This window comes from Diceros bicornis, chromosome 14, assembly GCF_020826845.1.
Source record: "Diceros bicornis minor isolate mBicDic1 chromosome 14, mDicBic1.mat.cur, whole genome shotgun sequence".
NCBI lineage: Eukaryota > Metazoa > Chordata > Mammalia > Perissodactyla > Rhinocerotidae > Diceros > Diceros bicornis.
The window spans coordinates 49,090,042-49,117,208 of record NC_080753.1 but is presented as its reverse complement, the minus strand read 5'-3'; the positions used below and the strand labels follow the sequence as shown (position 1 = coordinate 49,117,208).

General features: G+C 39.3%; 1 protein-coding gene across 2 annotated transcripts in view; it reads left to right on the top strand.

Moving 5' to 3' along the window:
- RNF144B (ring finger protein 144B) overlaps positions 1-27,167 on the top strand; it is a 159,288-nt gene that overhangs the window by 102,995 nt on the left and 29,126 nt on the right. For both annotated transcript variants that reach the window (XM_058555183.1, XM_058555182.1), the window contains exon 3: positions 20,529-20,633. In XM_058555183.1, coding sequence (XP_058411166.1) covers positions 20,529-20,633 — 105 coding nt within the window. The remainder of the gene's footprint in view (positions 1-20,528; positions 20,634-27,167) is intronic.

Below are 27,167 nucleotides of genomic sequence, written 5' to 3'. Positions count from 1 at the left end.
AGTGTGGGTGTGCTTGGACATGAGGCTGGAGAGGCAAGCAAAGACTAGATGAAAGGTCTTGTATGCCATGTTAAAGAGCATTATGGAGCCACTGGGAGGCTTTGGGAGTGGGGTAGGGAGGAGGATGGCTTTGGTGTAGGGTGGAGAATGGGCTGAAAGTGGGCAAAACTGGAGTAGTATGAGGGAAGGGGGGTGGTGAGAGCTCGGAGAACACCCTCATCAACATATGCTGTATTTATTATGGTAGATTGCAGTTTTGAGGTCTGGAGTATCTAAATGATTTTCATGCCCCCAGTTTCTCCTCGTTCCTGTCCAGTTGGATACTAACGTCAGATTTCTTAAAATATTGCTAGTCAAAATGGTAGTTAAAATGTCACTCCCATTATTAAGGAGTCATGTGCTCCTATTTGAATCATATTCCTTAGTGCTAACATTCAAGTTTCTCTATGAACTGTTACACAGTGCCTATCCAGACCACCTTCTGCTACCTCTTAAATGAAGTATCTTATACCTCCATGTCTTTCCTTCTTCCTAGAATCCTCCTCTTTTCTTTCTTTTTAACTCCGCTGACTCAATTCCTAATGATGTCTCGTTGCCTGGTCAAAGCATACCTCCATTCATTATTCAATAAATATTTGTTTTGATGAGCAGAATACTAGATTGGGGGGGATTTATGGGTGAAAAATTCAAACATGGTTCTTATGCTGGTGGCATTGGCTGCTCTAGTGTAAAATGATCATCTCTTCTCTGAAAGCATTTAGCATTTAAAATCAAATTAAATAGAAGATTTTATACAAATATCTTTATTGCCTTATTTTCTGTTGCCTTATTTTCTAGTTCTGTGACATAAATGCATTATATCTTCCTACCTAGACTTGAAGTTCGCTGAGGGCAGAAACACAGGAAAGCAATTAGGCGTCATGAATTGTCATTGTTGTCATCATAATAATAACAGCTAGCGTTTATTGAACTTATTTGGTGTGAAGCATTGTTTTAAGTGCTTTAACTCATTTCATCCATATAGTGACCCAAATCGATCATTAAAAAAATCCCTATTTTAAAGATCATGAAGTAGATATACTGTAGTTACTTGTTTACTAGTGTAACAGTTTTTTGGGTGAGTGTGTTCACGTTTTGAGGACCACTCAGCCATCCCAAACAAATCGTTTACCTAATTGCCAGTTTCCAAAAGTACTAGGGACAGGCAGGGGCTACTGTGCAGAACCAGATAGGTACTCCAGTTAACTTCAGCTACTTCCACAAAGTTTGTAGTAATTTAAGGGTAGGATGTGTAGGATTTTAGTTCCTCTGTTTATCTGTAGAAATAGAAAGCCAAAAGACAAATGAAGGCACTCAACAGAACAATCAGAAGAAAGTCTACATGGCTGAATTCTCTCTTCCTTTTAGCTGCCAACCCAGAATGGCTTCTAGTCCTAGGGTGAGACTTCAAGCAACTGCCAAGATTTTGGTGAACAATTTCATGCTGATGGGAATAGAGAATTTAATTAGAAGTATAGTGAAATGTCACTTACTTGTTTCCCTCCCTCCTATCTCATTTTTTCTTGCTCTTTAAAGACTAGTTTTTAATTATAAATGTAATACAAGCTGATTTTAAAACAAAATAAAACAAACCGAAAACCTCCAAAGCATTAGTTATAGGAACAGTTCATGTGTACCCCCATCTAGACTCCTTCTCTGCGTGTAAAAAAACATAAATACATAGATGGATACATATTCATACACATCACAATACAGAAATGAAAGCTTTATCTATAGGTACTTTTCTTTTACTTGAGTTTCACAAATTTAGTGTAGTGTATTGTGGACATGTTTGTATGTAAGAATATCCAGACCTACCTTCCTTTTTAAGTGTTCTATGGTATGGCTGTGTCAGAATTTATTTAACTAGGCCCCTCCTAATAACGGGCTAGTTTTTGCTATTATAAATGGAAATTTTTGTACTTATGTAAATGTGAAAATAAATCTCTCTAGGATAAATTTCCAGAAGTGGAATTGCCTAATCAAAAGGTATGAGCATTTTTAAATCAGTATGTGTTGCCAAATTGCCTTCCCAAACTTTTGGGCCCGTTTAGCACTCCCACTAATGTGTAGGAAAACCCCCTTCTTTGACATTCTGAATATTTTCAAGTTTTTCATCTTCTCTAATCTGCTATGCCAAAAGAACATGTCTCGTTGTTTAATGCTTCTTTTAAGGAGGAAGCAAATTGTAGCAAAACAAACTCATCTCGTGAATCTAACTTTAAAAAATATATGGTCTGCCCAGTGCCAGTATGGTCTCAGCTGATTTTACACTTTGGTATTCACAATACTATCAAGTTAGAAAAATGAGCCATATCAAGAAAAATGTATTACACACAGACATGAATGAATGGAAAAATAATTCTCATAATGGTGGTTGTAATGTGGTGGGAGATGCATTATCACGAAAAAGTCTATGTTCAGTGACAAGATGTTACTAAGTAGGAAAAGGAACTTCTAAAGATTTAGACAAGTGGAAGCCAAAAACGGTTGTGAGGTAATTAGAAAATTCAGTTAACTCTAAAACCCTATTTTCTGAACATTTATTTCATCAAGGATTGGTTATGTGGTGGATTCCAGATATGCACGGCACCTTCTGGAATCAGGCTAGATGCAGTCAGTGCCTCATTTCCACGGAAATAAATAGCTCTGTGTTAACCGAAAGCCTCAAAGATTTTGAATCATTTCCACCTCCAGTAAGGAAGTCCTTTTGGTTGGACCCTTCTGGAAAGTGTTTGTGCGTTAGTAGCCAAGTGAATGTAGGGTTTTCATTCAATCTCTTTGACCCTCCGTTTGTTCATCTATAAAAGAAAAATCAAGGAAGGACAAGCAAGAACCTGGTAGTTTGAGTACCTACCATGTAGTATGTATTATGCAAGAGTGTTATCTTTTTATCTCCACTTACCCTTACCTTCCAGTTTACAGATAAAGAAACTAGTGCAGAGTTATGTAACTTGCCCGCAATCCATACTCTTAATTCCTGGATCATAGGGTGGTTTGGATGAAATAAGAACAACCTCTGTGAAAATGCATAATGGACTGCCTAGCACATAGCATGTGCTTCCTAAATTTTATTTGTTAGCATGGACAATGGATGAGCCCCATATTAGGTGTTTACAATCCTGTCTGGTTTGCAAAGCTTGACAATGGCCTATATAGTGCAAAACTGGTTTTTATATACGTAAAAGTTTAGTTAGTACAAAGAAGATGTAAGGAGCAACGGATTAAAAAACCCAAGGAGTTTTCTAGAAACTAGAGAGTATGTAGTCTGAACACACTTGTGGCCATAGCCCTAGATTGAAGGGATTGAATGATGTGCTATGAACTTTCCACTGTGTGACTTCAGGCGAGCTATTTTAGGAAACCAAGGGCTGAGAGATTAAGAGGTCTGGTTTACACACCTGGAGGCTCCCAGTGTACTTGGTGTATATTCAGATGTTGAAACTTAAGTCAAGGTTTAAGCCCAGACCTCCTGGTTCAAAGACTGGTTTTCTTCTACCCACCCCCATGCATCATGTTTGTGGAAATTACTGGTGTTCCCAAGAGGACTTCAGTCTGGCACTTGTGTCTAAATGATTCTGTGGACTGAGGGTAATTAATGAATGGGTAACTCTAAAGCACAGAGATCTTTACTGTAACTGGAAAAAAATATTTTATAGCCATAATATCTGCTTTTCCCAGGTAGTGTTAAATACAGATTGTTTTAATATGGAATGGTGTCTAGTCTTTGAAAAACTTTATGGTTTATGGTGTTAATAACTGTCAGAAGGAAAAAAGTAGTGTTTTCACGTTATAAAGATTCCAATATTTTCTCATATATTAGTTCTAATAACATGGAAATCATTGTGAGGTAGTGGGAAAGTAAGCAAGGGTTGTGTCTCAATTAGACATTGTTTGAATCTCACCTCCTATATTTACTAGTCATGGGAACTTAGGGTAAGTTACTGAACTGTTTTGTGTGCAATGAAGATAATACCAGTCTCAGAGTTGCTATGAAGATTAAATGATATAATTTTAATATGCATACCATAGGGGCCAGCCTGGTGGTGTAGCAGTTAAGTGCACGCACTCTGCTTCGGCGGCCCGGGGTTTGCTGGTTCGGATCCTGGGCACAGACTGATGCACCGCTTGTCAGGCCATGCTGTGGCGGCATCCCACATAAAGTAGAGGAAGATGAGCACGGATGTTAGCCCAGGGCCAATCTTCCTCAGCAAAAAGTGTAGGATAGACAATAGATGTTAGCTCAGGGCTAATCTTCCTCAAAAAAAAAAAAAAATGCATACCATAGCTATTATAGAAGCTTGACAAGTATTCTCATTCCCATCATCTCCTTTCCCCTGCCTCTCATATAATGAGTATTTTAGTTCTAGGCAAGTGGTTCTCAAAGTGTGGTCTTCAAACCAGCAGCAGCTGTGAACTTGTTAGAATTATACATTCTTGAGCCCCATCCTAGACCTACTGAATCGGAACTCTGGGAATGGGGCCCAACAATCTGTGTTTCAGTTCATCATCCAGGGGATTCTGAAGCACTGGTCTAGGGTATTTGCAGAGCACTCCACTGGTGAAGCACATATGAATTGCTCACTGTCGTGTGCTTTGAAATACATGTGGTCCCTCTTTGTCTTTTGTGCCCACTAACACACATTTCTGAAACAACTGGTCATATGGCTTAACTTATGATCTTTGCCTTGATAGTCTCATTTGCTAGAATATGGTGCTAACTCAAAACATTTGGAAAGGGGCAGTTCAAGGATAGTAACTAGGTTAGATTTTAACAAGAGAGTTAAGAGTAGTCTCAGATTGTAAGCCTATGGATTTACTAAGAGAAAGAAAAGGAAGACTGGTTCAAATTACAGCAATTAAAATGAGAAAAAGTAAGCACCACATATAAAATCCCCTGATTTCTAGAAATTCGCTTTTTAGAAAATGTTGCAAACCTTCACATTTTTGCAGAATCAACCTTTGGGGGAAAATGATGAGGTGAGGAATAGTTGTAATTTTGTTACCATCTGCATTATAAGTAGAAAGATATCCTGATTTTGCTATGGAGTAATTGAATAAATCATTTCAACTTAATTTTGAATAAAACAAGATTGTTCATATTGAAGCTAGTCACTCTTAGTCGTTGTCCAACATTTTCTGCTTTTTCAGAGTTCATGTTTCTTAAATCTAATAACTTCTCTTTTGTAAATGTAGCCAGGGAGGAAGTTTGCTTAAGGCTTAGGTCTATTCTAAACTGATAATACTTAGTTCCTAACCATCACTCCCTGGAGAGAAACAATATCCTCTTGGGGAAGCTAACAACATCAGTATTGTCAAACTTCTGGGTCATTGATGTGAGCTATTTTGCATGCTGGCTTTATAGGTTATATCTTGTAGGAAGAAATGCAGGCGATGAATTAGCTTTGTTTTCTCATTTATACAGTGTAAAATATTCTTTTGAAATTTCAAAAATTTAGATAATCATTAATATTGCTACCATTAGTTTTAATTAAAAAGATTTTATTTCACTGTTATTTATTATTCAAACTCGGGTGTAAATACTAATATAGAAATTGGGGTTTTATATAAAATATAATACAGATGATTCCTGCTTTAAGGAATGTTAAAGTCTGAGATTTGGTGAATGGTGTAATCTTTTTTGTTTGTTTGTTTTTAGTTAAAAAAATTGTACACGTTTGTTATTTAGGTGCACAGGAGGAGGAGGAAGACACTGATAAATGAGTTCACTGGAATCTACCGATGTTTAATCCAGGGTGTACTTATTCTCACTGCCTGTCCTGGGCCTGTTGGCTGGGGCCCCGGGGCCAGCTGAGGGCTGGCAGTTCTGAGGTCTAATGTTTCTTTAGAGGAAATGGAAGGATGTAAACTTGGCAAGCCTTCTTGTTTTCTCTCTCCTGGAACCATCAGTTGCTTTTTTGGGCATACTGTGTCATAAGATAGCACCTGGCACAGATGGATCTCTTTGGAACTAATATAAGAATTGGGACCTCCCTCTGTTCAGAAATACAGCACAGGTGGGATAAAAGGGAAAGCTTCTGAAAGGTCAGAGAGTTATTTAATTACTTGTGTTGGAAGCAAATCTTTCTGATGCCAGTGCTGCTCCCTGCTCTGATTGAAATCTTCGTCCAGTTTAGCAGATTCAATTGGCTTCATTGTGAGGACTGGACCAGGCTGCAGCATTTCCAATGGATTTCTCTTCAGAGCTATTTCTGTCTATGAGTTTCTTAATTTAGTTGTTTCATGATCACTTGAGATAAAGATAGAAGTGTTTGGTCACTCTTGCTTGGTGGGAACTAGAGGTGTTTTTGATTGGGGCCCAGATTTAATCTCCCATATTGAATGACTGTTCTCAAACTTACAAGGTGGATCCTAGTACCCTTTTCTAGAAATAGTAACAGCACTATTTTGAGTTAAAGTATTTAAAGGTTCTCAATCAGAACTTTAAATTTTGTATTTATATATAATTTCCCCCTTAAGCTTCCTTTACTATTTCTTCTGGAACTAACCAAATGCTTGTATTCTCTCTGGAGATGTTGGTTAGAAAGGAGTCCTTACTTCTTATGAAGATCATGCCTCTGAATATTACAAAATGACTTAAAGGCAATGATGATGGACACATCTTCCTTGATTAGACTTGAGGGCATGGAAGGTGTTGAACTAGTAGTTTTTAGATTTGGTTGCACATTGGAATCACTTTGAGAGTTTAAAAATACTGATGCCAGTTCCACAAGGGTGCAGAATGTAAGATAAATATACAAAAATCAATTGTATTTCTATACACTAGCAAAGAACAACGTGATAATGGCATTAAGACAACAATTTCATTTACAATAATATCAAAAGGAATAGAATACTTAGGAAGAAATTTAACAAACGAACTACAAGGCTGATACTCTGAAAACTACAAAACATTGTTAAAAGAGATTCAAAAAAACTAAAGAGAAAAATACCCCATATTCACGGATTAGAAGGCTTAATGTTGTTAAAATGGCAGTATTTCTCAAATGGATCTACAGATTCAACATAATTCCTATCAAAATCCCAACCATCTTCTTTGCAGAAATTGATCCTAAAATTCATATGGAAATTTGAGGGACCTAGAATAGCCAAAACAATCTTTTTTTGTGTGTGTGTGTGTGAGGAAGATCAGCCCTGAGCTAACATTCGTGCTAATCCTCCTCTTTTTGCTGAGGAGGACTGGCTCTGAGCTAACATCTATTGCCAATCCTCCTCCTTTCCCCCCCCCCCCCAAAGCCCCAGTAGATAGTTGTATGTCATAGTTGCACATCCTTCTAGTTGCTGTATGTGTGATGCAGCCTCAGTGTGGCTGGAGAAGCGGTGCGTCGGTGCGTGCCTGGGATCCGAACCTGGGCCGCCAGCAGCGGAGTGCACGCACTTAACCGCTAAGCCATGGGGCCAGCCCCCAAAACAATCTTGAAAAAGGAAAACAAAGTTGGAGAACTCACTTCCCGATTTCAAACTGACTACAGTGCTATAGTAATCAAAGCTGTATGTTACTGTCATGAGAATAGACAGATAGATCAATGGGATAGAATCGAGAGTCCAGAAATAAATTCTCATGTTTATTGTCAATTGATTTTTATCAAGAGTGGCAAGGCAATTCAAAGGGGAAAGAATAATTTTTCAATAAATGGCGCTGGGACAACCGTGTATCCATTTGCAAAAGAGTGAAGTTGGACTGCTTCCACACACTATGGACAAACATTAACTCAAAATGGATTATAGACCTAACTGTAAGAGCTAAAACTATAAAACTCTTAGAAGAAAATATAGGAAATAGAAAAAATTTCATGACCTTGGGTTAGGCAAAGCATGAACAACAAAAGAAAAAAAATAAATTAGACTTTATCAAAATTAAAAATCTTTATAAATTTCAATGGACACCATCAAAAAAGTGAAATGATAACCCACAGAATGGGAGAAAATATTTGCAAATCATATCTGATAAGGGACATATGTAGACTATGTAAAGAACTCGCACAACTCAATAATGAAAACACAATCCAATTAAAAATGAGCAAAGGATCTGAATAGACGTTTCTCCAAAGATGTATAAATTACTAATAAGGACATGAAAGGATGTTCAAAATTATTAGCCATCAGGGAAATGCAAATTGTAGCCACAAGGAGATACCACTTCACACACATTAGGATGGCTAAAATAAAAAAGACAGACACTAACACGTTCTGGTGAGGATTTGAAGAAACTGGAACCCTCATACACTGCTGGTGGGAGCGTAAAATGATACAGCTGCTTTGGAAAATAGTCTAGCAGTTCTTCAAAAGACAAACATAGAGTTATCATATACCACATCCACTCCTAAGTATATACCCAAGAGAAATGAAAATATATATCTATGCAAAAACTTGTAGACAGATATTCATAGGAGCATTATTCATAACAGCAAAAAATGGAAATAAGCCAAATGTCCATCAACAGATGAATGGAAAAATAAAATATGTTATATCCATACAATGGAATATTATTAAACAATAAAAAGAAATACTGATATATGGTAGAACAGGGATCAACCTTGAAAACTTTATACTTAGTGAAAGAAGCCAGTCACAAAGGACCACATATTTATTGTATGATTCAATTTATATGAAATGTCCAGAATAGGCAAATCCATAGAGACAGAAAGTAGACTGGTGGTTGCCTAGACCTGGGGGCATGAGGGAGATTTGGGGGGATAATGGAGAGTGGCATGGGGTTTCTTTTGAAATTATGAAACGTTCTAAAATCGATGTGCGATAGTTGCACAACTCTGAATATACTAAAAACCATTGAATTGTACCCTTTAAACGGGCAAATTGTATAGCATATAAATTATATCTCAATAAAACTGTTTATATATATATAAAATACACACATTGGTACATATACATATACATGTGTATAAAATGCTGGTGCTTGGTCCTTCTCTTAGACATTCTGAATTAATTGGTCTGTGGTATCGTCTGGACATTGGACTTTTGGAAAGCTCCTCAGATGATTCTATTAAATATCCGATGTAGTGAATCTTTGTCCTAGACCTTGCTACTCAAAAGTGTGCTCTGTGGGGGCCGGCCCCCTGGCTTAGCGGTTAAGTGCGTGCGCCCTGCTACTGGCGGCCCAGGTTCGGATCCCGGGCACGCACCGACGCACCGCTTCTCCGGCCATGCTGAGGCCACGTCCCACATACAGCAACTAGAAGGATGTGCAACTATGACATACAACTATCTACTGGGGATTTGGAGAGAAAAGGGGAAAAAAAGGAGGAGGATTGGCAATAGATGTTAGCTCAGGGCCGGTCTTCCTCAGCAAAAAGAGGAGGATTGGCATGGATGTTAGCTCAGGGCTGATCTTCCTCGCCAAAAAAAAAAAAAAAAAAAGTGTGCTCTGTGTGCCAGCGTTAGAAGTCCTGGGAACTCATAAGGAGGCCAGAATCTCAGGCCCCAGCCTGTATCTGCTGAATCAGAATCTGCATTTTTAACAGGATCCTTGTGTGATTCTAATGGACATTAAAGTTTGAGAAGGATTGTCAATAAGATAGTTGAATAGTAAGGCAAGTGAATGTTATCTTGAAGTTCACTACCGTCCTATCAAAACACCCTTCTTCCTTCTGCCCAGGGCTTCCCCTTAAGGCTATTCTTTTGGGTTCCTGTACCCTATTCCAATGTGTGTGTATGTGGAGAAGAGCTTCCCCACGTACTACCAAGCAATTCTTGGACACCAGCAGGGTGTCTGAGAATTCAACTCAATTCTTTTTTTTTTTTTTTTTGTGAGGAAGACTAGCCCTGAGCTAACATCCGATGTCAATCCTCCTCTTTTTTGCTGAGGAAGACTGGCCCTGGGCTAACATCCATGCCCATCTTCCTCCACTTTATATGGGATGCTGCCACAGCATGGCTTAACAAGCGGTGCATCGGTGCCCGCCCAGGATCTGAACCGGGGAACCCTGGGCCACCGCCCAGAGCACGCGCGCTTAACGGCTTACGCCACCAGGCTGGCCCGGTCAACTCAATTCTGACACTATCTACCCAGAGATAGCACCGTATTCTGCAGGTTAAGCGTTCAGTCCTACAAGGCTGCCCCACACCTTTGGACGCCAGTCACAAGTCCAGGTTGTTACCTGTGCTTCTGACCAACTGGTTACAGATTGGAAGTTCCCACAACCCCTCCTTAGACTTCAGATAGCAGTCTCAAGCCCAGGTTGTTAACTGTACTGCTAACAGACTGGCTGTAAATCAGAGGTTCCTGCATCCTTCTCCGTGAGTTCAATTAATTTGCTAGAGCGGCTCACAGAACTCAGAGAAAGATTTTACTTACTAGATTACTGGTTATTATAAAAGGATATAACTCAGGAACAGCCAGATGGAAGAGAGACGTAGGGCAAGGTATGGGGAAAGGGCACAGAGCTTCCATGCCTTCCCAGAGCACACCACTCTCCCCAAATCCCTATGTGTTCACCAACCAGGAAGCTCTCTGAACCCCATCCTTTTGGGTTTTTATAGAGGCTTTTGTACATAGGCATGATGGATTAAATCATTGTCCATTGGTGACTGATTCAACTCCAGCCCCTCTCTCCTCCCTAAAGGTGGAGGAGTGGGACTGAAAATTCCAACTCACCAATCACAGAGTTGGTTCCCCTGGCAACCAGACCATCCTTTGAAGACCTAGGGGCATTCCAAAAGTGACCTCATTAACATAACAAAAGACACCTTTGTCTCTCACCACTTAGGAAAGTCCAAGGGTTTTAGAAGCTCTATGCTAGTTACAAGAACAAAAACCAAATATGTATTTCTTATTATAAATCACTATATCACAGCTGCCCTTCCCAGAAGTGTCCCACAGTTTCCAGTGTTTCTTGTCCATAAAAACATATCTGTCTTATATCCTTTTCTTCAGGGCTCTGCCCTATACTACAGAACAACTGGCCTATCTGACTAACTAGTATTAATATCCTTCTGCCATAATTACTTGTGAATGGTGACAGGAGCATTCTAGAGACAAGATTTTAATCGAAGAAATCTAAAGGCTGAAATTTCTGGTAATATTGACAGGTGGAATGAGTGGAGAGAATGAGACTTGGGGAATGAGGGGTACATAATTATATACACCTAATTTTTAAATCCTAATTATAGTAAGTACTACAAAGGAGAAATAGAGTGCTTGCAATCATGGATGCGTTTTAAGCAGGTGAGAGAAAGGATCAGACTTGGGTTTTTTTAAAGTTCCTTTTGCCTGCAGTGCGGAGAATTAATTAAAAAGAGGCAAAAACAGATAGAAGAAGACCAGTGAATGGACTAAGGCAGAAGCCCGGGTATGAAGTAACGACAAGTGGCCTAGCATCGTGGCAGAAGAGATTGAGAGAGGTGAACGGTCCTAATTAATATTTAGGAAATGGGATTGATAGAACTTGGGGATTTATTAAGTCATGCAATAATAAGTTTTGTAGTACCTTCTACTGGGATCCATCAGAGGACACGACAAAGTCCCTGTGCTTCTAGCTGACCTTCTGGTGGGTCAACAAGACAATACACAAGTAAATAATATTAGATAGTGGTAAGTGCTATGAAAAAAAATAAAGCAGGGTAAAAGAGGCCTGATAGGGGAGGGCAGGTTGGCCTTTTTAGCCAGGGAAGTCCTATCTGAAGAGGTAACATTGAGCAGAGCCCTGAATGAAGTGAGAGTGAGCCATCTGGGTGAAGAGTCTTCCAGGGAAAGGAGATGGGACAAACCAAGAAAGGCCTTACGACGGGAGCAAGTTTGACATGTCAAAGAAGCAGTGAGAAGGCTCGTATTCCCAGAGTAAGGAAGGAGTGTGGTGGAAATGAACTCAGAGCAGCAGCTAGGAGTTAGAACATGTAGGACCCTGTGAGCCATGGTAAGGACTTTGACAGGCAATCTAAATGAGATGCGCATTCATTGGAGGGTTTTGGGCAGGGCAATAATATATGATTTATATTTTAAAAAGATGTGTGAAAGGCACCCTGGCTGCCGTGTGGAGTAGAAGCCAAGAGACCAACGAGGAAGCTATTGCAAGGATCCTTGAAAGAGGAGATGGTGACGTGAATTGGTGGGAGTGGTGAGAAGTGGTTAGATTTGGGACATGTTTTGGTTGTGGAGTTTGAGGAAAAGAGGAATCAAGGATGACAGCGATTTGGGTCTTTTTTTTTTGGCTAAGCAACTTGGTAATTGGTTCCATTTACTGAGATGGGGAAGACTGGGAATGTGGAGAAGCAGATATGTTGGTATGTTGGGGAAGGTGGATTCAAAAGCTCTGTTAAGTCGAGTTAAGTCTGAGGTCATGATTAGACAGCCGGGTGAAGATGTCTAGTAGGTGTATGTTGGATATAGGGGTAAGAGAGAAAGAAGTGTCATGGATGACTCCTAGGTTTCTGGGTTGTACAACTAGATGGATGGAAATGCCGTTCACAGAGATAGAAAACACAGGACAAGGACTGGATTTGGGGGAAAGGATCATGAATTCAGTTTTGTATTTGTTGAGTGTGAGGTCCCGATAAGCCATTCGAGGGTGAGTATGTTAAGTACCCAGTTTGATGTACAGGTTTGAAGTGGATAAGAAGAGGCCTGGCCTGAAAAAATAAACTTGGAATTATTTGACTTACTGATTGAGATTCAGCTAGGAAAACAGAAATCATTCCAGGTCTTTCAAAAAAGGAAGTTTAATACAGGCGATTGGTTATAAAGGTGATAGAGGACTGAGAAGCCAAGTAGGGCAGTGAAAACCTGGATATTAGCAGCAATAGGAAGACACTACCACCCTGGGTGCCGGGGGGGTGGGAAAGAGGAAGAAAAGGTATTATTAGAACCCAGAAGTTGGGGCTATCTGGTGAAGGTTAGAGCCATTGTGGAGGCTGGGACCATGGGGAAGGGTTCTGTCCAGTAGGAGCAGGAAGTACAACCATTGTCAGAGATCATTACAGGAAGCAAAGAGTAGGGGAGGAGAATTGCTCCTTCCCTCCTCCCACCCTCCGTTTTTTCAATAATGCCTACCATTGGCCAAGTCTCCCAGGAACCTGGGAAATATATTCTCTGCATTAAGAGCAGAGCAGGGAAGTGGGGAATGGACCTGAGAGCAAATAGACAGTGGACAAACACAATTGGTTATATCTAGTTAATGAGGTGACCAAAAAGAAAGTGTAAAGAGAGAAGAGAGTTTAGATCCCATCCTGAAATTCCAGCATTTAAATATTGAGTAGAGGAAAACCAAAGAGACTGAGAAGGAATGGCCAGAGAGGAAGAATGAAAATCGGAGAAGGGTAGAATTCTGAAGGCAAGGGAAAGAAAGTTTCAGGAAAGTGAGAGTGGTTAACTGTGTCTTATACCACGGAGAGGTCAGGAAGGGTGAGGATGTATATTGGATTCAGTGACGTGGAGGTCACTGGTGACTTTAGACAGCCACTTCAGTTAAGTTGCAGGGGAGGAACTGTGAGGGAGTTGGTGAAGAAGTGAAGGAAGTGAGAGCAGCCAGTTCTTTCAAACATTTGGCTGTAGAGAGGAGAGCAATGAAAAAGGCAGCATACAGCCAGGAAGAGGAGTAAGGGAGGGCTGTTTTTCTTTGATGTTTTATTATTATTTTTCTTTAATTAGGATATTTTTGGGCAGGTTTAACTGCTGAAGAAGGACCCAATAGATAGCGAAAAACTCAGGCCATAAGAAAGAAAATAGATAATTGGGTAACTTGCTTGAAAGGCAGGAAGGAGTGGGAACTAGAAATTAGTGGAGTTGGCCCTGCCAGGTGGGGTTGGCTCCTACGTGTCGACGGAGGGAAGAAGGGAGGAGAAATGCAGGTGGGGTGGGTTTATATGTTTCAGTGATTGGAGCTGAAGGAATTTTTGCCACAAAGCTGATAAGTGATAGATTCAGGCTTCCAGCTCCCACGAAAGTCTGAGTATCTACTGTGTGCCAGATCCTATGACAGATGTTTAGGGGATATGAAGAGGAATTAGATATGATCCAGACCTTGATGGAACTCCAGGGACACTGGGGAGACCAGCAAGTTCACAGTCACCTGCAATGTAGAGTGCTAAGCGCTGCGTTGTTGACATGTACAACATACTTCAGTTGTTAATGTCTGGTGTTACCTAAGGTGGTGAGGGGAATATTGGCAAGTAGGGAAGAAAACCCAAGTCTTCTGGAGAAATGGGGGAGAGGGGGCTGCTGTATAGTTTATAAAATTCTCTTTGAGATAATCTGATATTCTGATATATCCCCAAGGGAAAATGCCATACCACCAGCCCCACTGCCACTGAGAATCACAGTGTTCTCTTCCTTTTGATGGATTTGTAGGGATTCCTTTTGAAGGGGAAAATAATTGGAACCCCAATACTGAGTTATTTTTAAATCACTTTTATTATGGTCTCACTTAAACTTATACAAACATATTACAAGGTACAAACACATTTAGACTTGTATCACTTAAACAACAAGAACATCAGAATAAATGTATAAGCTGAATATTAACTAAAATTATAGACTAATAAAATTTAAGTTGTGGTCCAGTGGTTAAGATTCAGCACTGTCACTGCTGTGGCCTGGTTGTCATACTGTGGTGGCCGTGTGTTGCTGTGCTGCTGAAAGCTATGCCACCAGTGTTTCAAATACCAGCAGGGTCACCCATAGTGGACAGGTTTCAACAGAGCTTCCAGATTAAGACAGACTAGGAAGAAGGACCTGGCCACCCACTTCTGAAAAAATTGGCCATGAAAACCCTGTGAATAGCAGGGGAGCATTGTCTCATATAGCGACGGAAGGTGAGAGGATGGCGCGAAAAGACTAGGCAGGGTTTTCTCTGCTGTACACAGGGTCTCCAGGGGTCAGAATCGATACCACAGCACTAACGACAACAAAATGTGATAGGTGATGCTTAGTTTCCACTAAATCACGTTTTACAGTTAGACTGAGTTTGGCGTGTTCCAATGAACAAGTTGTCATTCAATGATCTTGCCACTTTTCTGTATTGGAATCACTAAAAAATCTTGACTTGTACAGCTTTCACTGGGCCCAGATACTTCCGTTATTTTTTCATCTGTCTGTGATAGTGACAGCATTCCTGCCTGGCAAAGCAGGACTGCACCACGAACTCAAGTGTGAGCGCTGAAATTGAATGGAAATGGGGTGTTCCCTGAGATGGTCCAAAGCATGCTTTTATTAATATCATTAAATAAACATAAAATGGAAAAAGCCTTGCTATGAAGAACTCAGAGGCTCCCAAGAATACACCTTTGTACCCAGTTTGAAAAGTAGTGTGCTAGCCAGGTGTCAGGGTGCTGTGAGAATGGATGGCCTGGGCATCATACCAGACTTGGGGGCAAGGCAAGGAAGGCCTTCTCAAATAAGAGAAGCTTAAGGAAGAGAATTGTAAAACTAATGTCTCTTTTGAATCATACTTATGGCTTGTTGTTTGACTTGGGGCTTCTTTTTAATCATCCGGTGCCAGGTTTTCCGGTGAATCCTCTGATGTCCTATGCGGTTGACAAAGGGATGTGAAGATGATCCCATCACTAGTGGTACCGTATTTGTGAAAAGCCAAGGTTTCTGAAAGGGGTTTTGTAAGAAAATGTTTTAGGATCGTACTACACCAGGAAACAACTTACTGCCTACCTATAGATTGTTGATTTCTTTGAATTTTTTCAAATCATTGTACATTTCCAAACCAGGATGCTTTTGGTGTGTTAAAAGGCTTTTGAATTGGGAGAGATTCCATCTTGAGTTGTACTAATAATTTAACTCAACAGCATCCAAGAAAGAAAGCTTTATTCTTGGATCATGTGTAGAGATCCTAGTCCAAACTGGAGTAACTAGAATATTGGCCTCAATGTGAGATGCTGTTTAGAACACACTTGAGACACTGTGATGTAATTGCATACTGAGGCAGAGAGGTGTTAGTCTACATTTTATTAAAAGTCTGTTTGTTAAATACCCTACAGCACTGTACCAGGAATGATAAAAAGCAAAACAGGCACTCGAAGCCTGTCTGGATTTTGACCTTTAAGTGCTCTCCCCCTCATCACCTTTCTTCCCACCCATGGCTGAGCTAACTCTTGACCCTAGGTCAAGAGTTCACCAACCCAGCTTCAAGCCAGGTGGGCTGCCAGTCTTCTTTGACCTCGGAACCCCAGCACCTGCACCCAGAAGCATCCAAGATCCTGGGGATCAATTTAAACTTTCAACTAATTGCATCCATTACTTCCTTTCTCTTAACAATACCTGTTCTCCTCTTACCTCCCCACCCTCAGGAGACTGATCTCCAGGGGTCACATGGCTTTGAGAACTTTCATTTCTGCATGCCTGCCTGTAGTTCAGAAACATCTACTACATTCTCCAGTTATACTTTACATTTGCATACCTCTTTTCACTTTTCAGAGTATTTTTGCGTATTTACCCTCATGGAGGACTCTTCATTTCTCTGAGGTTAGTCTAGGCAGGTGGTATTATCCCATTTTATCATTGAGAGTGCTGTAATGAGAGAGATTAATGACTTGCCCAAGATGCAGAGGGGACTTTAGAACTTGTACTTCTACCTTGATCATAAGAATCCAGTCCCATCGATGATTCATTATAATGCTTTTTTTTCCTTAGAGAAAACCCTTAAGAAAGGTATAATCTAGTGATGGGAAATGAGCAACAGTATAGTAAATATATATATATATACGTATATATATATATATGTACATATATATATACATATGTCATTCTTAGGTGGATACGTAGCAGTTTTGTCTGAATGTTGTAGCCCTTTTGCCTTGTCCACCTAATAGATGAGAACCCTGTGAAGAAAGCCCTTTGATACACTGGAAAATAACATGCCTGAAAGGGGTCTAGGAGAAACCCTTTTCTGGGAATATTCCATTGTACATAATTCATAGGCTCTCAGGGTTAGAAGAGACAATACAAGTCATCTGGTTTCCCAGGTATTTGATGGTTAAATCCTTGGTTAGATCCCATCTGAATCCTTGAGGGCAGTGGAGTGATTTTGAGGAACAATCCTTTTTATTATACATGACCCTCCATGGCCTAAAAATATTTCTGTGTTCTCCCAAACTAATTGCATGAAATGTTGACTATTCAAAAGAAAAAGTAATTTTTTTCTTTCTTGGGTCATCAGGATTTTTGAAATGTTCTATTTGAAACATCTCCCTTAGAATTTGTTAGCTATTATGAAAATTACATATTTAGACATCTGTTTAATGCTATTGTTTAATGGAATGTATTTTTTTTAATGTGACTAAATGATGGTTGTTTTCTTTTTTCTCTCTGTATTTCTCTGTCTTTATTTACAAGCTAGATGCCAGTTTCTTGCAGAATTGTTAACCGTTTACTTATGTTCGATTTGTATAACATGTACCAGGTTTCATGTGAATGTTTTCAGTTCTTTTGTGCTTTAGCCAGAGGTATTGAAGAAGAGAGGGAGGGTTTGAGATTAAATCTTTAGTGAAAGCTAATGGAAGACATATAATGAACCTAAGGTACTTGAAATTCAATAAGAAGCAATAACTAGAGTTGGTTGTCTTCCCTCTTTGTCTTTGAATAGAAGTACCTGCCCATAGTGATGGAGTGTCAAATGCCTGTGCTGTACCATTCCTTAGCAGCTTGTACTTACTCTATCTTGAACCATTGTTTCTTAGAATTAAAAAAAGAGGGGGAGGGCATATGGGGTCTATAGACTTACACCCCGTAGTCAGTGTATACATCTCTAACTTCTCTCCTAAAATCATGGGTCACATCATATCGTGGCCAGGCGAGTCCTTGTGGAAAGCTTCAAAATTCATTGGGTTTGTGTATTGTGGTAGCAGTGTACCTAAGGACATTACATTAGAAATAGAACATTCGTTATAAACCCTTGAGAAAGCTTAGAAATTTCAACTTTACGCATTTGCAATATAAGTTGAAATGAATTTTTTTGACTGTAAAGACTCACATCGTCTCTTTAGTTCCTATTTAACTAAACTTTTTCTATAGATGCAAATAGTTCTAAGGAGAGGTTTGAATCGAGGTGTGTGTGATGTTCAGTTACAAATATCTGCTCTGTTTATGGAGCTTCTCTACCACAAGTGGTTTAACTGGTCCCCTGAAGGTAGTGGAGAAAAAGGATAATCCCAGAATGTCAAAGGATTAACATTTCCCCACAAAGTTTAGATAGAAAAATCTAAGGCCAGGTGACAAGGAGTAGAAATATGACCAAATATTCTGCAATTTGCTAATGTTCAAAGAGCTTCCTTATACAAAATTCCAGGTTTGTGTTTGTGTCTGTGAGTGTTTTAAACTGTGAGGTAACCATAGCAGAAATTGTCCCCATAATTATTGTCCCTATTTTAAAAGTTAAGGGAAGCAAGTCTGGGTCATAGTTTAATTTTCCCGTTGTCACCTGACAGAGTAGCACTGGGGCTAGAGCTCAGATATTAGGATTTGACCTTCATTGCACGGTTTACTTTCTTTTCCTCAAATACCTTCCCCTTGAGCCTGGAGACCACACATTTCAGAGTCTTTCTCCTTAAATTTCAAGTGGCAGCTGGGAGATCAAGGCAGTAACACTAGGATGTGTGTGGCAGATGGAAGGCTGAGAGGTCCTCAGGAACAGAGCAGGATAGACAGTTCTTCACATCATTCACTCATTTGTCCCTTGGTGTGACACTCCTTTTTGTGAGCTGTTCCTCTCAAGTTTTGCCTGCGCATTGAGATTCTTCTCCACATTTCCTTGCTGCTGCTCTCTTCTACTTACTGTTCTTCCCAGTGCTGGAGACCGTTTGGCACAGTAACTCCTAGAGCAAGTACCCTCTCTTGAACTAGAAAGTGCAAGTTAAAATATATTTGTATTGCAGTTAACTGAAGTGGAAGAGTGACTTAAGAAGACCCTGCTCCCACATATCTTTCATTCTCCAATTCATATGAAATCATGTTTTATTCCCTCAGGCATACTAAATCATGAGCATTTCCCATGTCTTTAAACATCGTTTGAAAATATTTTTCATGATTCTTCAGCATTCCATTGCGTGAATTTAGCATAATTTATTTACATCTTCCTCTATGTTGGATATTTAGGTAATTTTCTGGTTTTTTTTTTTTCCTGTGATGAACATCATAGAAAAAAAAGTGACTCCTTGGAGAAGGGAATTATTAAGTACTCAAATAGATACAAATCTGGCTTAAATGGTTTGCCCTAGTTGTTGAGTTATTAGTCCACTGTAACAGTAATTTCCATTGGATAAATGATGGTTTTTCTGAAATAATACAATTGTGATATTAGTTGTATTTTTCTGATGGGGAAAATGAATAAAGATGATTAATGAAAGGAATAGATTTCACAATTATGTCATTGGTATTCTGACCATAGATTTTACTTAGTTGTTGAGCTTTTATAAAAGGTTGGTGCAACAGCAATATTTTTAATGTAGCAGGTTGATATACAAATGTATACATTTGAAAAATTTGAACCCAATTATAAATAATCATCACTTCATAAGAGTCATTAATTCATTGACTAGCTTATGTATTTTTGGGGTGTCCTCCTCAAACATTTGAGCTTGACTCTTTTTCATCATGCATACAGAAAAGAGCTCACCAATTATGAGCAAATTAGTACAAATTAAGAAGCCAACTTTTGGATTTCTTAAGAGTTTTATCTTCTGGAACTATGGCCTTTACTTTCCTGTGAAGGGGGTGGGTTGGAAGGGAGAAGGGAGGAGTTGGAGGTCTCCATAATGCTGTCAGTCTCTCTCCTACCTTCTCAGTCTCACTCACATCTCCACCCACTGCCTAAGATCCAGGTGCAACAGGCAACGGGTAGACCAAGTTTGTCCTCTGTTATCTTCCTCTCCTGTCTGGGTTTCTTTTTCCCTATCTAGTTTCTTCTTTCCCCACATTCTACCCAACCACCTCATCCACTAAGGCCTTTCATTTTGGGAAGGTCTCCTTCTCCCAAATTGTCTCTGACATTATCTTTTTCAGGTATATTTGCTGTTAAGAGTGTTCCTAGATAAGTCAGTGCCTTAATCTTATTTGGATTCCATTTGGCTAGTTCAGCATGAGAAATCACAGAATTCTACTTTTGGGCAAAATTTGAGGGAGAGGACCACTAAGTAAAAATGGAACTGGGAAGTCACATATGTTAAAAAAAAAAAAAAAAAAAGTAAAAAGAAGGCTTTGCCATTAGTGCAAAAGAATGTTTCTTCTTTTCCCAGTCTATGGTGGATAAAATGTGTGAGCATACAGGAATTTGACTTGTTGCCTTGAATAAACTCAATATTCTTAGGATGAAGTCATACATAATTAATCTCTGTCTCTACATTCTTTCCAAAGTGATGGCTCTTAGTATTCACGCTTGTGATCACTTATATTTCCTGAGTACAAGAGCCCCAAGACTGCCAATTAAGGAAGAAGAGGCAGTGGTGATTATGTAACTTTTGTGCTACTGTAATACAGAGGATAATTGTCTTTTTTCTTCTTAACTTTCTAGTGCCTGAAACAATACATGCAGCTGGCAATCCGAGAAGGATGTGGGTCTCCTATCACTTGTCCTGACATGGTGTGCCTAAACCACGGGACCCTGCAGGAAGCTGAGGTATGATGAGTGCCATCATCTTCCCCTCTTTCCTGTTGATATTGTTTCCTAGGAGCTTGACTCTTTATGTACTTCTCTCCCAGGGAGTCTAGAAACAAAATACAGAGGGTAATTTTTTAAAGGAGTACTTTACTGCTACATACCTTTGGCTTCTTTATACAAACTGTTAAAGTTGTTATTTACCTCAGTTCTATTTATAAATGCTATCTGAGTGTTGAAGACGCTCTAGAATAGGCAAAGGTGCTAGAAATTTAATTTAACAGATGTGAGGTTTGGAGGTTGAATAGTGGGTGGTCTTATGATCTTTAATACTTTAAAGATAAACAGATGACAGATTAGCCACACTTATAGCCATTATAAACTGTTGTGATTCTAGCCTGAGATGAACCATTTCCAAAGAGCAGAGAAAGGCCTTTCATTTGATCTTTATTAGGCATCAGAAATGTCTTTTTTAAATGAGCTCTTCTCCTGTTTTCTTAAGACTATGATATATCTCTCTTATTTGTTTCTTCAATCCCCAATCAGTAGCTTGCCCTTAAATCTTCTTTTAATCTTCAGATCCTGCTTGCTTTAAATCAGAAGATAACCAACTCTTGTCCATTCTTACGGAGCTCGTAAGCCTCTGGAAGAGGTCCCAAGAAAGACATGAAATAAGTTATTCAATCAGCAAACATGGCACACGTGCTGTGTGCCAGGCACTCTTCCGATTGTTTTTACAGCCAGTATAGCATCTAATCCTTTCAACAAACTTATGAAATTGAGGTCCAGAGGGTTTAAGTAATTTACCCAAGAGTGCATGTCTAAAAAGCAGAAGAGCTAGAATTCTAATCCGGTTCTTTCTGACCACCATAATTACATGACTTTAAGAGTAGAGCTAGGTAGATAGAATGCATGATAAAGGATTGATAGTTAGAAGCTCAATAGCGTGCGTATGTGTGTGTGTAGATATATATGTATATATGTGTGGATATGTATGTGTGTGTATTTGTGTGTGTGTATGTATATATACACACACATGCTTTGTTTACAAATATATATGCTTTTACATATATATTCTTTGCTTTGAAAGGAAAGCAGTCAGAAAAATTTTACAGACCATTTCTAACAAATCTGTGTCTGGGTGTCCTATATTCAGCTTATGGAATATCAGTTAGTGGTACAAGCAAGCTTGAAGTGTTTTTTAGGGAAGAATAAAAGGAATACATAATGATTTAGAAGTATTCATTTTAAGAAAATCATAAAATGAATTTTTGATAAAAAAGTAATGTTGAATATGTAAATCCTATGGTTAGAAATATTGTTTACTTTTGTGTGAGTAGTGAGTAGAAGGAAATTAAGGTGGGGAAAGAGTATGTTAGCTACCAAGAACACTGTTGATGTATATAACTTGAAAATGGTTTTTAAAATGAGATTCAGGTATTCAGGAGCATCTTTCTACGCATAATCCTTTCAGGAAAGATGCTTCCTTTTTGACTCGCTTTTCTGATGTCTGATCAGTCACAAAGTGTTTATTAGGAGTGCACCATCATATATATATGAAATCATTATGTTGTACACCTAAAACTAATACAATGTTGTATGTCAATTATATCTCAATTAAAAAAAAATGCACAATGCGCTGGGCCATATTCTAGACCAGGATACAGAGTTGAGTAAGACAGGCCCAGTGCTATCGGCATGGAGCTTCTGATCCAGCAGAGAGACATTAAACTGATTAACAAGTCAGGTAATTATAAAAGCGAAGAGCGTGAGATGGGGCAGACAGCAAGAGCTGTGTCTGGTATGAAATCTTATTTAATTCATGTATCCAAAATCTTTTAAGCATAAATGAAATGAATAGTTTGGTGAAGTTTCAAAACAAGCCTTTGAAATTAATCACAGTCCTATATATTCCAGACCTGTACTGTCAAATCTGGAAGCCACTAGCTACATATGGCTATTTACATTTAAATTAATTAAAATTAAAAATTCATTCCTTTGGTTGCACTAATCGCATTTCAAGTGCTCAGTAGCCACATGTGGCTAGTGGCTCCCAGACTGGACAGCATAGAACAAAACATTTCCATCATTGCAGAAAGTTCAATTGCATCGTATTTTTCTAGACTTTTAAATGAATGGTAGCCATTAGCCATGGACATTTTGATATCAAACGTTAGGGCTAATGTGTTCAGACAAGTGAGTGAAGACAGGCCATAGTTGTCTCACAGTTCTCTAGAACAGTTTAACTTTTCTGATTTTCTTAGTGTAGACATTTTCTTTTCATATTCCCCTGAAGTTCTTCTCTCCTTTTGAATCCTTACCCTCTTCCCATCGTGCACATTCTCATTCACACTTTCTTAGTTCTGATTCCATTTACGCAGTTTGACTCTAAAAACAATTTTACTTTTAGGCTGTATTAATACCAAAACAAACCCATAATGACTCTTAAAAATTACAAAAGGATCTTTGAAACAACAGACCAAAAGTGTATTCCAAACTAAACTACGGTATTTCTTAAATTCTCCAAAGTCTGTTTCCCATTAGATCGGTAAGAAGACACTCCAGGACATTAAAGGGAACTTCTGTTCTCATTGGTCTTGCGAAGACCCTGACTGAAGATGGCCGTGTATGGACAGTAATCAAGTGTTCTCAACCAACTTGCCACTATTTTTTTTTTTCAGAGTAAAAAAATGTGGTGACGGTGGTGGTGATTGTTTCTCATTTTGAATTGAGAAATGAATAGAAGATTATATTGGAGATATTGGTAGCATCATCAGTTTATATGGGACTCCTTTCAAAGCAAATCCCACGTACACATGAACTTGACTGGACCATCTGCCCTCTGACTTGCTTTATGTCAAACTTTCCTCCTATCTAGCTATTGTTCTAATATATAGCTCTTAATCTAGATATTATTGAGTACGTCACAATGGGGCTTTTCCACATTATGCTTGACTGGATTCTTCTCTATGACGACTTCTTCCCCCTTTTAAAAAAAGTTTAATTATACAGGTAACACATAAATATACTTTGCATGTTAAAAGTAATTCTGGTTAAGGCTCAAGTTCCCTTTGTGCTGCTGCTATTTATATTACAATATATAGTTCTTCATAGTTCATTGTCTTATAAAATGCATGTAAGCATAATATTTCTTCATCTTCAAAGAACACCAGGAATTAAGCTCTTTCCTCTGAATGCTTTTCTGCGTAGGTCTAGCTCCCACGGTTGGCTGTGCTCCATGTGTCTGTCTCCTGCAGGCTTTAGGTCTTGCCTGCCTTCTTAGTGCTTCCAAGTTGGCTCAGCTGTGGCTCTGCCTCTTAACTTTTATTTATTAGGGATAGCTTCATTAGCAAAGCATTTAATGCTCAATTCAAGTACTGTTTGCTTAATGTAGGAAACAGTAAAAAAGGCAGCTTCCCTTCGGTGTCCTGGAAGCTGACGGAGGTGGTGACTCTGGAGGACCTGTGGCTAGAGGTGCACCCACTGGGAGCCAGGGAAAAGGAAAACTTTCCTTTCTTGCGTCATCTGGTACTTTCAGCTGTTGCTCTGCAGGGCTTGTCTAATGTACTTGATCCAGGAATCTTGTCCAGCGTGGAATTATGAAAGGCAGCACATGGATTGTTTGTTCTGATAGCATTGCTTCAGCCAAGGCCTTTATGTGAAGTTAGTAGCACTGTTAAAAAGGTGATGATGAATTTAAGCAGTTCCCTTACAGTGTTAGGGAAGTGGCATACCATCACTTGCTGGGAAAGCCTGAACCATTTGTCTGGGCCGTGTGGAAATTGAGTGGCACATACCTACCATTACATGGCCTGAGAAATTGAACTTCTTCCCAGGGCCAGCTGGCAGTGGAGGGCAGGGAACAGCTTTTCACTCAGTCATCCTCTGTCCAAGTCCTGGGGCACTGAAATGACCAGCCTCATTTTACTGCCAGTGCCACAGCATGCACCAGAGGAAGGATGGGTGCAGCTGCTCTTGCCAAGAAGTAGGGCTCCAGAATTTCTATAGGAAGGGACTTAGGGTGGGTCACTGTGGAGGACTAGGATAGAGTGGTGGTGGGGGGGTGCTAAGGAATTTGAAGCTACATTTGCAAAATAAACACAGTTTTTACTCATATTGCAAAAGGTGGCTTTGAAAGGTAAAGGCTGCTGGAGATCCAAATGTTCCCCCCAAATCACCCTTTACATTGCCTCCACTTGCCATCTCTTCTTTTAACACTCTTTCTTCCCATTAGCACAGTGTGAAGCTGGGGCAGAGGAAGGGTGAGGATGCCCAGGCTAGTGGCCATATTCCTGTTGCTGTGGTTTAGGGATCTGAATGGGAAGGGACTGAGTGTGTCTGTAATAACCTTTGGCTGCAGTGTATGTTGGCTGGAGAAGAGTAAAACTTTGCAGTGGCGAAGGGTAAAGGAATCTCCTATGACAGAGTTAGTAGATATTTCTGAGGTTCCCAGCTGAATATTGTTTTAGAACATATTTAAAACTTTGTTTGAAAAATGCGTGTATGTGGAGAATAATGTTTCTAAGCTGATTCTTTAACTAAAGGCAAATATAAGAAGACTAAGCAGTGATGGGTTGAATGTGTCATATGGATGTGCACATGGACGTATCCCTTTTACCCATAGACGAGCCGAGGGAGAAAGGCAGGGGATGATGTGGGAAGATGTAGTGAGGCCTCTGTAGAACAGGTGAAAAAAGAAGAACAAGAAAAGCCGTCTGCAGGGAACTGTGGAAAGGATTCCTGGCCCTGGGATTCCGGGTCTCCGCCATCTTTCACTTCACCAGTGGGCTCTGCCTTCTGGCTCTCAGACCATGATGCCCTCTTGTTTTTTCAGCCAGCTTTTGATGTCTGGTGTGAGGTAAGGAGACTTGAGCTTGGTTTGTTACTCTTAGGTGAATGAGTGAATGTGGCTTTTTTCTTTTTCTGTTAGAAAGTGCAGTTCTTATTTTCTGGGTTGAGATAGGAAACATTCTTAGTTTCTGTATTAGTATGATAAGACACTTAAGTAAGACTAGTACTATTTCTTTTGCCAGGATTTTTGCAAGTCATAGTACCTCAAAAATTGCCAAAATCTTGACATGCTGTGATGATCTACCAGTGGTCAATTCCCTCTCCAAATATAGTGATCTGTTGTATTCTTTGTTCAGCCTGTTTCTTTAATTTTTAAAAGCAACTGTAGCAGAAGTATGGTTTAAAGGGCCAAACCTAAGTAAAGTCTAGGCTTTTTTATTATTATTTTTCCTCCTGCCCTGGCTTTCCAGACCTTGATAGGTCGTACTTACATGAAGCCAATCCCTAGCTTCTATGTTTTAGCCATTTAATTTTGCTAACGAAAAGACAGCGTGTATCGTATTTATCAATATCGTGGGAACACACATCACTTTCATCATGAATGCTTTTCTGGCAAGCAGGCCTCCACTCTCTACCCTCTTTTTTTGTTTGGTTTCTGTAGGGCTATTGTCAATGTAGGTGGTGATGCCTACTCAAATATGGTCATAGTTAATAGTGGTAGACAAGGATGTGCCTCACTTTTTATTTCTTCTCAGTTGTGGATGTTAGATATATCCAGTTAACTGTTATATATAACAGTACAGCATCCCCACATATACGAATATTCTGGATTTCCTGGTTATGCTCTGCCATAGGTGGAGTGGGATGGAAAAGCAGACTTTCAGCACTTATTAGCTTTTTGTTTTTGTTGTTCTAGTATTATTGCTCTTGTTCTATTAAAATGAAACTGAATTTATTTTCTCTTTGAATTAAACTTTTTTTCTTTTTGGAAAGAATTTCTAGAATGACGATGAGGAAGAAAAGTAGTCTTTTATGCTTGGATAGAAGGAGAGAGAAATTTTTGTTTAAAAGGTAGATTAGTACAAATTTCAAATGAGAAATAGCAAAAAAGCACTTTAAATCAAGTTGAGGATTTTTTAGTAGTTGATCTGAGGGAAGTTGTCTCTTGACAGTTGAGAAGATATTTAGAAATTTTTGTTTCTACTGCTTGAATATAGATTTGGTTAGTAATGGATTAGAACCCACTGAATAAAATAAATATCAATAGTCCACACTGACCTAAATAAATAAATGAATAAACAAATAAATGGGGGAGAAATGACAGCTCTTCCTTGCAGTAGAATTCTGATTAACAAGTACAGAATGAATGATGGAAATAGAAAATCATCATTAAGCAAATACCACAGTAATAATTACTGTAGGCAAGAATTATCGATAGATACAAAAATTAGTGGACAAAGGTATGATGGGAAACAGGATATTTGCAGAATCCCAAAATATCTCCCTACAAGATACTTGTTGATTACAAAAGGTGGAGAAATCTGACAGATACCACCTTAACCAAGTTAAAAAGTTAATATCACCAGTAATGGAACAGGTTGTCCTCATGTACTTCCTCATGGCCCAACATCACTTCTGGGATATTCTTAGCAAAAATGTACAGCCTCGACCTAATCATGAGAAAGCATCAGGCAAACCCAAATTGGAGAACATTGTACAAAATAAACAGCCTGGACTCTTCAAACATGTCAAGGTCGTGAAAGG